Source organism: Carlito syrichta, unplaced genomic scaffold (genome assembly GCF_000164805.1).
Source record: "Carlito syrichta isolate Samal-C Ts95f unplaced genomic scaffold, Tarsius_syrichta-2.0.1 Scaffold310619, whole genome shotgun sequence".
Taxonomy (NCBI): domain Eukaryota; kingdom Metazoa; phylum Chordata; class Mammalia; order Primates; family Tarsiidae; genus Carlito; species Carlito syrichta.
Window position 1 is genome coordinate 129,768 of NW_007254715.1, and position 15,182 is coordinate 144,949.

General features: G+C 35.1%; 1 protein-coding gene across 1 annotated transcript in view; it reads right to left on the reverse strand.

Moving 5' to 3' along the window:
• Positions 1–328: 328 nt before the first annotated feature.
• The window catches only part of LOC103270873 (usherin-like), a 248,790-nt gene continuing 233,936 nt past the window's right edge, over positions 329–15,182 (reverse strand). The window contains exon 21 of the mRNA XM_008068382.1: positions 329–1,843. Coding sequence (XP_008066573.1) covers positions 1,599–1,843 — 245 coding nt within the window. The 3' untranslated portion in view covers positions 329–1,598. The remainder of the gene's footprint in view (positions 1,844–15,182) is intronic.

Here is a 15,182-nt window from a genome sequence, read left to right on the forward strand (position 1 = left end):
TTGCACCTCAGACTATAAGGCCAGCAAGGGGGATGGTGAGGATGACTAAATTTATTAACGGTGGACGGGCCACTCTGTCTTTCACTGCAACAACAGTAGGTGATCCCATCAAAAATCTGTCTGCTGGCTAGCCTGCAAATCCAAGTTGACATCCTTGCAGCAGTTATACCCAGTTGAAAGGAAACGGATGGTATTTCCTGAAAGAAACACATCATAAGCCAAATGTTGAACCAGAGAGGTAGCTAAATTTCCCTTGGAGAAAAACATTTTACTACTAAATATGTGTTTCTTTTTTCGATACCTATTTTTCTTTTTATTTCTTGTTTTATTTTGCCATTTTAAGAATATAGTGAAGTTGTTGAATATTTTAGAAGAAAAGAGTTCAATGGTTCAATTTCTAATACTCAGTGATGTACTGGGAAAGTAGTTAAACATGCATTAATCTCAATACATCTCAGCTAGGGCATAATCATGATTCATTGCAAAGGTATATCAGCAGCCAGCCTCAATGAAAAACTATTTACTATTTTAGGTGAAAATAAAAGAATAATTTTTTATAATTCAAATTCCATTTCATTGTTCTCACATATGCAATATTTTAAAAACTAGCTATTTGTTCCAAAATGACTTTCTCGTGGGTTAAATGCATATCTTTATGAATTTACAGAATAATATATACCTAATACTTTGTAAATTTATTTTAAATTGGGAAAAGTAAAGTATGTGCTATAAACAGTTATAATTTCTATAGCCTAATTTAAATAGTACTATTAGGAGCTATACTTTATAACAGCCATGGGACTTCCAGAATATTGTGGTACTAAGAAAACCAGGAGAAGGGTAAGGCAAGTGAGGCAGGATTCTTTAAGTGCAGGATTCAATTCTGTCTTTATTTAAAATTTTGATAGTATTTTTTGTAGACTTTTTTTTGCATTGATTTTCATTTTTTTATATTGCATTAAAATATTTGCATTAATATGGGGTTTTTTAGTGCCTTTAAATTTTATGCCTGAGGCAAGAACCCTGCTCGTTTTACCACAGTCCTGGGGCCCAGATAAGTTATGTTTTCCCTGAAATTAGTTTTTCCCATTATGCTCTCCACAGAACCTATAATATTAATAATTGATACACTAAATAAATAAATAAAAAAAATTACTTCCCATACCTAACAGGCATACTCAGTGAAACAAAGTTAAACAGCTTTCTTATCATTCTTATCATTCTTTTTAGGGGCTTTAGTAATATGATGTTCATTGAGAATCTCCAACAGCATGGGGGTATTTCTCAAACTCATCCAGCCACAGAATACAATGAAAAACATTCTGAGGAACATGTTCCGGCAAATAGTGTCTAAGACCCATCTCAAGTACATACTTCAATCCAGTGAGACTATTTCTCCACATCGTTTTTTTTATTTCCTTTCCCACCTTTTTCTTCCAGAATACTATTAAAAAAGGACATGTTGACACAACCAGACAACAGGTATAGAAGGGCTAAATTAGTATTTATATAAATAGGTATTTTAAAAATTCATTATGAAGGAATATCAAAATAATACAAAACACCTTGGGACTTAGCATCTCTTAAATAAAGCAACGTCAAACACACTTACCAGTAAAGTCTGTATTGACTGGGTGAGTGGAGCTGGGAAATTTACAATACCCATTTCCTATGAAACGGATTCCTTTCATCATCATGGCCGACAGAGCTGATAGAGATACCGCTCTCCTTTCCAGCTGATATATGGGGGAGGGTCCATTTAGTTCTTCAGGTGGAAACCATCTAAGATGGATTGTTGTGCTGTTGATTTCTTTAACCAAAGGTGGCTTCAGCTGGGCTGGTGCTATAATATTAGAAAACACTTGTTACATTCAGGAATTTGGTTTCTATCTCTAGACACAGATATTCACATATATGTACACATACATCTATATACATCACACTTTAAATCAAATCAGTTAAGGTTACAACTATTTGTATGGTTCTAGGAACTGAAAACACAATATAGAGTTGATCTTAAATGTGACTAAACAATGTGTGAATAACTAACAAATACTTCAAATAGAACTTTCACAATTAAATAGATTTTGAAAATAATTTCTCTATTTTTTTTACACTAAGTAAAAGATATTATATATAATAGTAGCTGCTGTTGGTGCCCTACCCAGAGTTCTTTTACCAAATAGGTACCCCCATGCTGCAGCTTCTGTGCCTATTGGTCTCTGATGGCTCACAGCTGCTCCCTTCTCTGGAGAATTTCCCTGTCTGAGTGAAAGCTGCCACACCCAGGAGCCGCAAGATGCCCCAGTGAAACCTATGGCCAAAGATGAGCACTACTCCCAAAGGACAGAGCCCCTTGTCTTAAAGTAATATCAACTCAGTGCTGTAATTCACAGAGTTCTGGCCAAGCAAGCAATGTAAATGATTGAGATGGGCTGGTTGGGGAGATTAAGTGTGAGGTCACAGAAGAACTGGGTATGTGTAGATAGTCACTAATTTGTGCCAACCAATGGGTAATACAAAAATGATGACAAAAAGTTGTCAAATCTTTTAGTTTCACTAAAAAGACAGAATGTCATTTTTGAAGACTTTCATGTCTTTATTTGTATATTTTTTTTTAAAGAGACTTAGTCTGAACATGTTGCCACGGCTGGAGTGCCATCGTAGCATACTCCAGTCTTGAAATCCTGGGCTCAAGAGATCCTCCTACTTCAGCCTCACAAGTAACTGGAACTACATACGTGCACCTCTGCGCCAACAGACTTTATTTTATTTTTTTAAGAGAAGTTTCAGGTTCAGAGCAAAACTGAGAGGAAAATAGTGTTTCACCATATCCCCCATGTCTCCACCTATGCATAGTCTCCACAATTATCAACATCCAGCACCAAAGTGATCCCTTTGTTATAACTGAGGGAGCTATATTGATACATCATTATCACCCAAAGCCCCAAGTTTACATTGGCGTTCACTCATGGTGTTGTACATTCTCTGGGTGTGGACAAGTGTCTAATGACATGAATTCATCATTATATTATCACTCAGGGAATTTTCACTACCCCAAATGACCTCGGAGCCCTGTCTATTCATTCCTCCTTCCCTCCAACCCTAGGCAACTACTGATCTTTGAACTGTCTCCATAGTTTTGCCTTTTCCAGAATGTCCTATAGTTGGAATCATATAGAATATAGACTTTTCAGATTGGTTTTTTTTCAATGAATAATCTGCATTTACATTTCTTCTATGTCTTTTCATCATTTGACAGTTCATTACTTTTTAGCACTAATAATATTCCATTCATGTACTATAGTTTACTTATCCATTTGTCTACTGAAGAATATCTTGGTTGCTTCCAAGTTTTGGCAATTAAAAATAAAGCTGCTATAAACATGTGTGGCGAAGGTTTTTGTTTAGATGTAAGTTTTTAATTACTATGAGTAAATACCAAGAAGTGCGATTGTTGGATCAGACAGTTGTGTTGTATGAGAAACGGCCAAGCTGTTGTCCAAAGTGTCCGTACTGTTTTGCATTCCTACCAGCAAGGAACAAGGGATCCTGTTACTCCCCATTATCAACAACATTTGGTTTTGTCAGCATTCCAGATTTTGGCCATTCTAATAGTCATTATTGCTATTTTAATTTGCACAACCCTGACGATAAATGATGTGGAGTATCTTTTTAAATGTTTCTTTGCCATCTGTATATCTTCTTTAGTGAGAAAAGTCATTTTTGTCTGTAATTTTCTGATTTTTTCTTTTTTAAAATTTTTTATTTTGAAAATGTGGGATTCAATTCAGTTTAGGTATACAAATGGTAAAGCTCAGAAACTTATTTAAATTAAACAAAAAAGTAAAAATCACTCTGAAAGTCAAACAGAGTACTAGCACAAAGGAACCAACCTATGAATTCAGCAGTTTATAAACAAGGGACCAGGTTCTGAACACTGAGAAGACTGTTAGACCAAGAGAGCACCCCTGGCCCTGAAGTGACTGCACCATCAGCATCAGCCTAAGCCTTAAGAGTAGTAGGTGCCCAGTGCCCTCACATACATTGAATCCTTGGCATGCTTTAAGGTCTTAGGACACTGTAAACTCTTCAGAGGTTCCTGAGATACCCTAGGAGTGACAGAAATGAAAAAATTTCCCCCTACAACCTAGTGGAAAAGGGGGTCAGAGTATAACTGCATTATTGAAAATGAAACTTTTTTTTCATAAACAGTTGAGCTTTGGTGCTTAGATCTATTCCTACCCTAAGTGTGTCAGCTGGATTTGAGAGGTAAAAGTGACAAGATAGGAACAAATGTCATAATCACCAAGTCTATTTATTAAGGACTCAAACCAAGGCTGTGGACTTTTAATTTACACCTGTGTTAACAGAGCCATATACAGACACAAAGTCGTTGCCTGTTTCAGCAAACATAAATCAAACTTATGTGAATATTAGAATTTAAGCCCTTAAACCATAGGAGATTCACCTTAAAACAGCTTAGAACAATTATTATTTGCTCCTTTTTCCAAAGAGAAACAATTAGTCGTGCTTCTATTTTAATTTTTAGTAAGAAGACATTAAGCAAAAAGTTCAACTTAGAAAGATAATTAGCAATTATGTTCATCTTCTGCCACTGTAATGAATGTGATATTTTTGTTTCTATATATGTATAAATTTGTAAATTATATGCATGATTTCTGTTAGTATTCTTTGCCCAAAATGGTAAATTCTAAAATATTTCATTCTACAAACTATGATCCCACTTAAAAATAATCCCAAACAAAATAAAAGGCTAAATCATCCAGAAATTCCTTTATTCACTAAGCCTCTCAGCACAGTTCAGAGTTCCATCTTTGCATTAAAATTCAGCAAGCCATTCTTGGCTATGATCTTAATTGGGAAAGGAGGAATGTCAAATATTTTTTTAGTTCTGGGCTTAGGGAAGCAACGGAGAACCAATTATAAATTTTTGTTGTCTAAAATTTACTACTTAGAGGCACAAATAAAGAACTTGTAGTTCTTTGTTATGTTTTCTGTATTCCACTTAAGATTTCCTAGTGTTCTGAGAAACACAATCTAGACATTTTAGCTTGAAAAATATGTGTACTATCTAGCTCAGTAATAGTCAATAGAACTTTCTCCAGTGAAGAAAATGTTCTAGGTCTGTACTGTCTAATATAGTAGCCACTAGCCACATATGACTACTGAACACTTTAAATGTGGTTAGTGAGACTGAGGAACTGAATTTTAAATTTATTTCATTTGAATTAATTATGTTTTACATTTAAATAGCCAGGTATGATTCATGACTATCATACTGAACAGCACAGATCTAGATAGAGAATCACAAATTAAACATATTTGGTGTAGTGAGAATAGAATTTCCACTTTAACTAAATTTTTAGAGGAACTATGAATCAGTCTCCAGCCTCCAGAGTTTCACTGTTGTTTAAAAGCAGTCTCTGTTCTCAAGGTTCCGTTTGTTTGACATTGGACACATATCAACTTTACTCCAACCACCCACCTGAAGGATGAAGCTTTGCACCACCACAGAAATCATGATCCTTCCTCCATTGATAGCATAATCCCAAATAACTCTTAATCAGGAATATAAATTAAGAGTCAAACAAAACAAAACAAAAGGAATTCTAGCAACTCTGTAGCGTTTTTGTAATAACTCATAAAAGTGAGAGAACACTTTTTAAATTTTGCAGTAATCATAATCAATAAGAGAATTCTTACATTGAGAGTCCACTAAATTTTTTTTTTTTTTTGAGTTGGAGTCTCACTCTGTCACCCAGACTGGAGTGCAGTGGCCGCTCCCAGCCACTGCAACCTCGACCCACTGGGCTCCGGCGATCCTTCCACCTCAGCCTTCTGAGTATTCGGAATTACAGGCACGTGCTACCATGCCAGCTGATTTTTTTATTTATTGTAGAGATGAGGTCTCGCCAAGTTGCCCAGGTGGGTCTCGAACAAGCGGGCTCGGGCAATCCACTCACTTCAGCCTCCCAAGGCGCGGGATTACAGGCTGAGCCACCGAGCCCAGCGAGAGTAAATTAATATTTACTGTTTAAACTTTTAATAAGTAGCAGAGCACTTCTTGATTCACAGAGGAATTATTCCACCAAGCAATTAGACTATTCTTAGAAAGCCAACTCCTAAGAATGAAGAGAACAAGAGTATAATTTGTATTATCTTTCTTAAAAAAAATTCCTCCAGTTTCACATAAAGGAGTCAACCGAGCCTGTTAGAGTGAATACACTACTAAGTTATTTTTTGAGTTCCTCTAAGACTAGAAGTGGAAATGAAGTGATAATGTCAATCAATTAAATAAGACAGGTCATATACACATACAGGTAGAATAATGAGAAGAAAAATTGATGCTCTTGAACTGTTAAACATACACACAAAAACACAAAGAATCACTAAGTGACTGGGGTAATGACAGATTGCCTGTCAGATTATCAAAGCGAGGGGCTTTTAAGTACAAATAAACATGATCTTTAAAGATTTGTTAATTATAAAACTGTAAATTAAGAGACATCGAAATATAGAAAGAACTTGAAAACTGTTAAAAATTATATTTTACTTTTTAATTTCTAATTCTGCATGATTTTAGAAAAAATCGCCTAAAACTTATATCTGATTTGGTTTTCCCATCTACAACATAAGGTTAAATCTTCAGTGTAATACTTTGACAAATGCTACTACAAAAATATGCATAGTTAGCCAGGCTCGGTGACTCAGCCTGTAATCCCACGCCTTTCGGAGGCTGAGGTGAGTGGATTGCCCGAGCCCGCAGGTTCGAGACCCGCCTGGGCAGCAAGACCTCATCTCTACAATAAGTCAAAAAAATCAGCCAGGCATGGCAGCGCATGCCTGTAATTCTGGCTACTCGGAAGGCTGAGGCGGAAGGATCGCCGGAGCCCAGCAGGTCGAGGCTGCGGTGGCCGGGAGCGGCCACTGCACTCCAGTCTGGGCGACAGAGTGAGACTCCAACTCAAAAAAAAAAAAAAAAAAAAAGCATAATTGCTTTCAGTTTTGCAAAACAAACTTCTATATAAATACAAGGCACATTTATTACTAGCCAATTACACGTCTTTAAAATTATATCTTATAAAAGGATATCGTTTATATACATTCAAAATCTACTTATATTTACCAAGAAAATATTCTTGTAAATGTAAAGTATAAAATGATCTTCAATATCCATCGTTTCAAAGAATAACAAAGTCTGTTTTCACTTGGATTATAATCAGTGTTCTACATTTTTTCAATAGCACTATAATCCAATTTCTAGGCTATCTCTTTCCATTTATAATATACATTCTTCTTTATGCAGCATTTAATACTTTATAATTTAATTGTGTATCACAATGAACAAATTTACACTTGCAAAGTTTATGCAGTGTGGAGTTTTGAACATCACAGCATAAGGATTGAAAGCTGAGCATAATCTTTTGCTGATGTGTGAGTCTTTGAAATACAATCTGTTTATTTGTTTTCAAGGAAAATTTTGTTGAATATTGAGGGGTAGTATCAATATCTTAAAATATCATCAACTTTCTGTCATAGGAATCTAAGAATAAACAGCCTTTCCATGTTTCGGGGGGTGTGGGGAGCAGACTATATAAGACATCCTTAAGCACGTGATCAACAGAAAACGATTGACATTTCACAAAGATGTAAAACGGTGTCAGGAGATACAATACGCCAAACACCAGTAGGCCCAAACACTTGCAAAACGGCAATGGCAGCAAGACACAGACAAGAAGTCCAGGTCATGAAGCCATGATTTCCCAGTTGCAATTGCCCTGCTCTAACTGTTCACCAATCAGTGTCCTGAAGAGGACAGAATCTCCCCCACAAACTCTCTGGATGACTCAGCATCAACTTTTTCTCTGACCAGGAGGGAAAGAAAAACAACAACATATTTTGCCACATTCTTCTTTGTTTACTAGGTGCCTTCAGGAGTGGATGTATATAGAAGAATGAAACTTGGAAAGCAGAACATTTGGGTTATAGATGAGCTCTTTTAGTCCCTAATTGTGGAACATTGGCTAATCCATTATTTGGTCTCTGTTATTCAGTTGTCTCATTTGTTGAAGAGTGACAGGCCTGATTATGTCTAGGATCTCTTCCAGTTTTAAGATTCTTTGATTGAATTTGATTGGTGTTATTGCAAAAATATAGAACACTGTAATTGTAATCCAAGTGAAAGCAGACATTGTATGTTATTCTTTGAAATAATGGATATTGAAGATCCATTTTATACTTTACATTTACACGAGTATTTTCTAGGTAAACAGAAGTAGAGTTTGAAATTAGAGCTTCTCAATTAGTAAACCATGAAGAGGTGCCAGACATACTGATCCCTCAGTACTTGAAGAAGTCAGCAGGAATCCCCCAGGCTATCTCCTTCAGCATTCAGCCACATTGTTTCTTTACCCCTAGCCTGGCATACTAAAATTATGATGTCTCTGTGTCTTCTATGACATAAAGAAGGGTTGGAAAACACTGCTTTCAGAGTTCATCCAATGTGGTGAACAAACACGACTAACCAGTTATCGTTCTGGTGATCACAATAATTTGCACATAACTAGCATCCTACACATGAAGAGAGAAGAGGATCTATTATTTCTGAACTGTACATATGATGTGCAGCAATGATGATAGCAACCACCATTCCCCAAAGTCCACCATTAATAAAAGGTAGTCGCTTAGACTGTAATTATGGCATCCTTGCTACCCAAACTTGAAGCTTTTATGGGGCTTATGCAATTAACTACTTAAATGCATCGTAACACTTGCTTCTCTGACAGCAAAGTATTGATTTTTTAATCATTTTCAAGTCTCCTCCAGCACAAATAAATGTACTACAGTTACAGTTAATGCACTGTGTACATGCATTAAATGCTGGTGTGACACAATTTATTATTTTGTGATATATAGAATTGAAGTCTGGCCTCTCAGAAAGTAGCATCACTGATCTAACGTCAGTATGGAAACTACCATTGTCCTTGATCCTCCAAATTCTCTAACTTCGAAAAGCTAGAGACCTTTTTCTAAATAGGATAGTTAGGCTTTAAATAAAAAGGAGAGGATGCTGAATATAAATCTTTTATATATGTCAGTGTGGGAGAAAATTTAAAATCATCTAACAGAGAAGATATAGTTTATATTTTCCTAAAGGTGTCACTGTGGGACCTATAGCAACTTTGTTCAGATGAATTTTTGCCTATTTAATTTCTTTCCTTCCAGTTTTTTAGGGCACATCTGTCAAAATATTTTGCATACTGGAGTCTCTCTGATTCAGTCAATTTTTACATATTTTGATTGTGTTGTTTTAATGGCTTCTTATAGGATACATAGTACATCAAAAAGCTAAAATTGTGTACGAAAGAGTGATTTCTGCATGCCAAAAAAGCTAATTGTGCCCCTAGTAGAGTAACATATAAATACAGACCTGGCCACAGAGGTCATCATATGTCACAAGCAAGCCTTTTCCTTGGGAACATTCACACATTCAAAATTAAAATTGGTGAGTAAAAAGCAGTTAATTTTGTTTTGTTAGGAATAATATCATTTTAGTTTTAGCATCTAAGACAGATGCCAGCATTTCACTCTGAACAGATGGTAATTCCATCTAATAGTGCATCTCTGTATTAGTAAGGTCTGTTGTGTATACAAACAGTAATAAACACTAGGTAAGGATCAAAATAAATTTTAATTGTTGACATTAAATTCTGGCAGCCACAGTTCTAAGGCTGCAATATTCCTTTTTCAAGTCTGTCAGATTTACTAATGCCACGAAAGCTGCCAGATCCCAGTTCCAAAAAAAACATGTTTGCACACTACTAGTTACCAGTCTTCAACCAGGATACCTGTTTTCATATACTGAAATAATTCTTCAAGAATGACATGGAAATAACTGATGCTATCCCCTATGTGATGATAGGCCAGTGCTTCTTTTTCAATAATTCCTGAAGGACTGAACAAGAGTTAGTATAGACTGTTACATCCAATTGTTACATTACAGGTCATGATATTATCACAGTCACTTTCTCATCTTTCCACATACAGATCTCCCATTCAACTTATATTATTCAATTTGCAAAGCTGGGCATTCCTGAACTTCTCTGAAAGTGACATCATCCTTTCATTTTGTTTGTTTTGCCTGAGTCTGAAGGATTTCCCTGACAATCAGCTATCATCAGCTGTGTTTTTCTATAGGCTTGCTGTGGATCTAGTGTGCCAACAAGCACCGATTTGGTCTCGTAATGCCTCCAGCGATCTGGTATTACAAGTAGTAGCCCCTATTTATTTTGGGAAGCTGCCATGTTAAAAAAAAATCATTTAAAAAAAGCAATTTGGCATTCAGGTGACTGTTCAATAACAAACATGCTTTGCAATCATATTTCTTTAAAAAATGGATGTATTTTTTTTAATCATGAAAAATATATTGCTTCTACCATATGGGACAACCAACGACTCACCAACCAATTTAAGATGCAGCATATTGAGCTGACCATATGTTACAGTGCTGTTGAATGGCTGAGTGATTCATGCCCGTCACATTCTAGTATATCAATTAAAGCTCCTTGAAGTCTGCATGATTTGTGTCTCTGTTATTAAACCCTGCTAATTCATCCCACTTACACATCTGTTATAAATCTCTAGGAGTGCTGCATGATTCATGGCAATCTGTGAGCATGCTACAGCAAATTCTTCTCCTTGTAATTAACAGTAAATTGTTTTACTGCCATGCAATGAATTTTTCAGTTATATTGCAAATGAACTCCTAAATGTGCGGTTCTTTCCTAAGAACTGACTTATATCATTAGGCAATTAAAAAGTATTGCTTTCAACCAAAAGCTTTTAATCAAGAGAAATATAACTTAAACATTGCTTAAGAGCCATGGAAATTTGACATGTTGGTTACAAGCATAAAATAATTTCCGTTGAAAGAGCAAAACAAACAAACAAAAAACCTTCAATGTACTCAGGATTTCACTGATGCTGAGACAAGAACGGCCTGAAAACACTTGGTGAGACAAGTTTTTGCACAGATACTGTTTATCTTAGAAGTTACTTAAGTTGCTGGTTGTTACCAAATTTCTCACTTCTCTAATTGTAAAACTGTGCCTTTATTCTTGAAATAAATAATTGGATAATTAGCCAAGTTGAATCATCAGAGGATTCCAGTGCTGTTCAAGTGTTCTTGTCAAAGGTGAAGCAAATTCATTTCAGCTCGTCTCTGCAGCTCTTCGAAAAGGCTTTGATTTTTTTCCACACTTTCTTGGCAGCAGCCTCAGATTCATGAGTCCATACATCAAGTCAGTAGTTTAACAACAAATGGAATTAAATTCAAAGAAGGGAAACTAATTGAAGGACAGCAACAAAAGTGTTTGGTAATGTGCTTTTTAATATGGCGTGCCACATTTGCATGATAATTTTTCCTTTTTAGCATGGAGCAGAAAGTGACTAGCTTAATGAGGGATTATTCAAGACAGGAATGAACAAAATGCATTCATAACTAAGAACAAAGATTGTATTATGAAACGAAAACAGGCAACCTCAGAAAAGTAACTGGGTGATTGGTTTATGCATTATGAATAAAAAGGTAGAAAAATATTTGTATTAGTATTCACTAATGACTATATATACAAGATTGTTGTAATTAAAATTATAAATTAACATATTAAGAGTGCTCGTTTAATCACTCTGGCTCCTATTTGCAATGAAAAGACTTATGTACCTGCATGCAAAACAATGTGTGTTTTCAACCTAGCAGCAAACAGTCTATATATTTTACTTTGGATTCAGAAAGAAAACTTAATGCACCACTAATTACTCGCTTAATGCAAGACGAGCAGTTCTAATCTTGTAGTATGGAGGTCAATTTATGACAGGCACAGGAAATATCACATTGTTCCTTTGGGAATGGACCTCCAAAAGTAATATCTCCAAAGAAAGGTTTAAATTGGACTCTATTTGCAAAAGGTAGAAATGCACAAATCTCCTAGATAAGGATAAGGATAAACTTAAGAAAAGTATACCAAGGATTTCAAGAGGGTCTAGTTCATCAACTCATTATCCTAATATACCCAAAAGCAACTCCAACGCTATCAATAACCCTGCTTGAAGATTTTGCAATGGAGAGAGATGCATCTGCTCCTAGGAGAACACCTCTCTATCAGTTCTCAGACTTAGTCACAGTCAGCAAAACTAAAGAAGTAGCAATGCAATATTCTGGATAAAATACACCCATTCCCATTATATATTGTAATGAAAAAATATTTAAAACAAGAGAGAGCCAATTACAATTCTCAGACTTTTTAATGAAACAGCTAGATAAATCTTTACAAGTATCTTTTTGATGCTTGCTACTGAGATTTAAGGAGGCAACATATCTTTTCATGATTCAATGCTTCTAAAAGACTAATTACTAATTCTAATTTGTGATGCTCTTTTTCAAAATTTTTGAATGGTCACTGGCCTCTTTTGCTTGCTGATAATAAGCTCATATCACTCTATAAGCTTAACGTTAAATTTTCCACAAATCCTTGGAATGATATATACCCACCAAATCACAGTGTTCTTTATTACTAAAAGAATCAGAGGAGAAAGCATCATAAAGCTACAAGTGAACTTTTATTCCTTTACTACAACAAATTTGCTGACTATTCAAAAGGACTAGTCTTCTTATTGTTTATTTCTATTACTTAATGTCCATGAATTCTACTCAGGTTTTTATCTTGTGAAAAGTTTAGAAAAACACTTATTCATTTACTAAGGAGGCAAGAAGAATCATAGATTTGTAATTGGTAGGCTTTGTGTCTTGTATTCACATAAAAACAAGTTTATTCTCACTGATCTGAACACCAAACACTGCCAAAATGGTGCATTTTAAAATAAATCTAACTACAAGCAAAAATTAATTTTCCATAAGTTTATCATGTAAGTGACTTTACTTTCTACTTGGCAGATGAAGACTCAGACAGTTTTGACACAGTATATTAAGGAATTAGAAAATAAACATTTTTATTTCAGAAAAAACACCAAATAACTTTTCCTTCAAAAAAGAATAGAGTTTATGTAAAAACAAAAGATAATGAAATCTTTTAAAGAATGAAAATTGATCAGAAGAAAAATTTTGGCAAAGAATAAAGAACCACACATTGGAAATGTACTATTATATTTTCTCTTGCCACTGCTCAATCCTTCATGTTCCAGCTTTTGCTTGGACTATGCTAATTAAAGAGCTCCGTAGAGGGTCACCAGTTACCCCACATCCATTTTAGTTCATATTCCTCTTGCTTTCCTGATACCATATGACATCAGAGAAGTATTCCCCTTCTAGAGTTCTCTTTTCCCTTGAGTTTTCTGATACTGCTCCCTCCCAGTTCTTTTCCTAATTCTGACCATTTTTCTGTTCCCTTTACTCCTCTTTTCTTCTTTCTCCCAAAATAGAAGCTTAGGTGTTCTCTTTGGGCTCCTATCTTGTATTTTCACTGCTTCCATTAATTCATAGTCATCCATAGCTTTAGCTCTCATCTAAATGCAGATGATTACAAAATCTGCATCATTTTGAAGCTCCAGACGTGCATTTTTCTACTGCTGGCTGGATATAATTGTCATGGATGTGTTTCTATTAAATGATGAAACTTAAACTCATGGGTTCATTTCTCCCATATGTTCTTTCTTCATCTTTCCTATTCTGTTTATTGGCACCACTATGAGCTACAATATTCACTATCATTGTCAATTCTTTCCTCTTCTTAACTTGTGGGTCTCTCCTCCTTAAAGCCACTTCATTCCTTTCTTCGAATCTTCACTTCTAATTTACCCTCTCACTGCCTTTTTAAAAGTCCTCCAGACTCTATTTACACCATGTCTTCTAATCTATTGAATACTCTACTGACAGAGATGTCTTCATAAATCTCAACTTTCATTAAATCAGTACCTGGAACAGTGCCAGCCTCTAAAACAGTGACTAGCACATGGTATGTGTTCAGTAAATACCTGTAAAAGTCTTTTCCAATCCTTTATAGTTCATCTCAAATGTCATTTAATGAGATGATTTTCCAGACTCCCAAATCAAAGTCACCTATCCCATTTTCCTTGTTCCCAGGGCTTTCTTTTCACCCTTCTCACAGTCCTTAGAACATGCCTCCATTAATAGGTAGCTAATCCTACCTATTCGATGTCAGTTCCTTAGTCCGAATGCGGTGTAGGGATTATATTTGAATCTTCCACAGTGCTTTAAATAGTAAGCACTCAATATACACTTCTGAATTGAGCATTCACAGTAAAATGTAGTGACAATCTATCCATGGCACATTATTAAACTCTATACTATAAACAACAAATTTGAAATTTGTAGTTTTTGAGCAAAGTTTTGAAATTAGCATAATTCTGAATGGCATACTTATTAAAGAAATTTAAAAAATAATGCTTTTATATTTTAAGCCTTTCTAAAGCTTACTTTTGCAATACAATCCTTAGTCTTAGGTCTCTCTGCTGTTACATATATGGTATAACAATGTTATAACCCCAAAGTTGTAAAATAAACTCTTCTTGATTTTAATATCATTAGAAGTTTCATAATATTTACACTGTGACTACTATAAGTATTATATGATATTATGACAAAAATCACGATAACAAAATTTTATTGCAAAATAACTAATGGATGCTTCTTTAAATATTTTACATATATTAACTCTTTCAAATCCTCATAAAACTCTACAAAACAAGCTATACTTATTTATAAATTGGAAAACTAATGCACAGAGGTTACATAATGTATCCCAAGGTCACCCAGCTAGTAAAGGGCAGAGCCCAAATTCAAACCCTAGCCTTCTGGTTAATCATTTTTTCCCCTTAAATATATAAATAAATCCATCTTTAAAAGTCAATTAACTTTCACATCTCAAGGCTTTTAAAGAATATGAGAAGTGTTCTAGTTATATTTTCCAAGAATAAAAAAGGTTAACAGAGGATTCAGATGGCTTTGACTAGTTTTATTTCACAGTCCTTCCAGTAGACAGGAGTGATCTTACACCTCCTCACTGGTAACTAAAACGAGAGCTGCTCAAAGTACTCAGCTGCATCATCTTCTGTGCAATAGGAAATCATTGCTGTCACTAGTGAGGATAATATTAACACAGACACTATCACTGATGCATGGA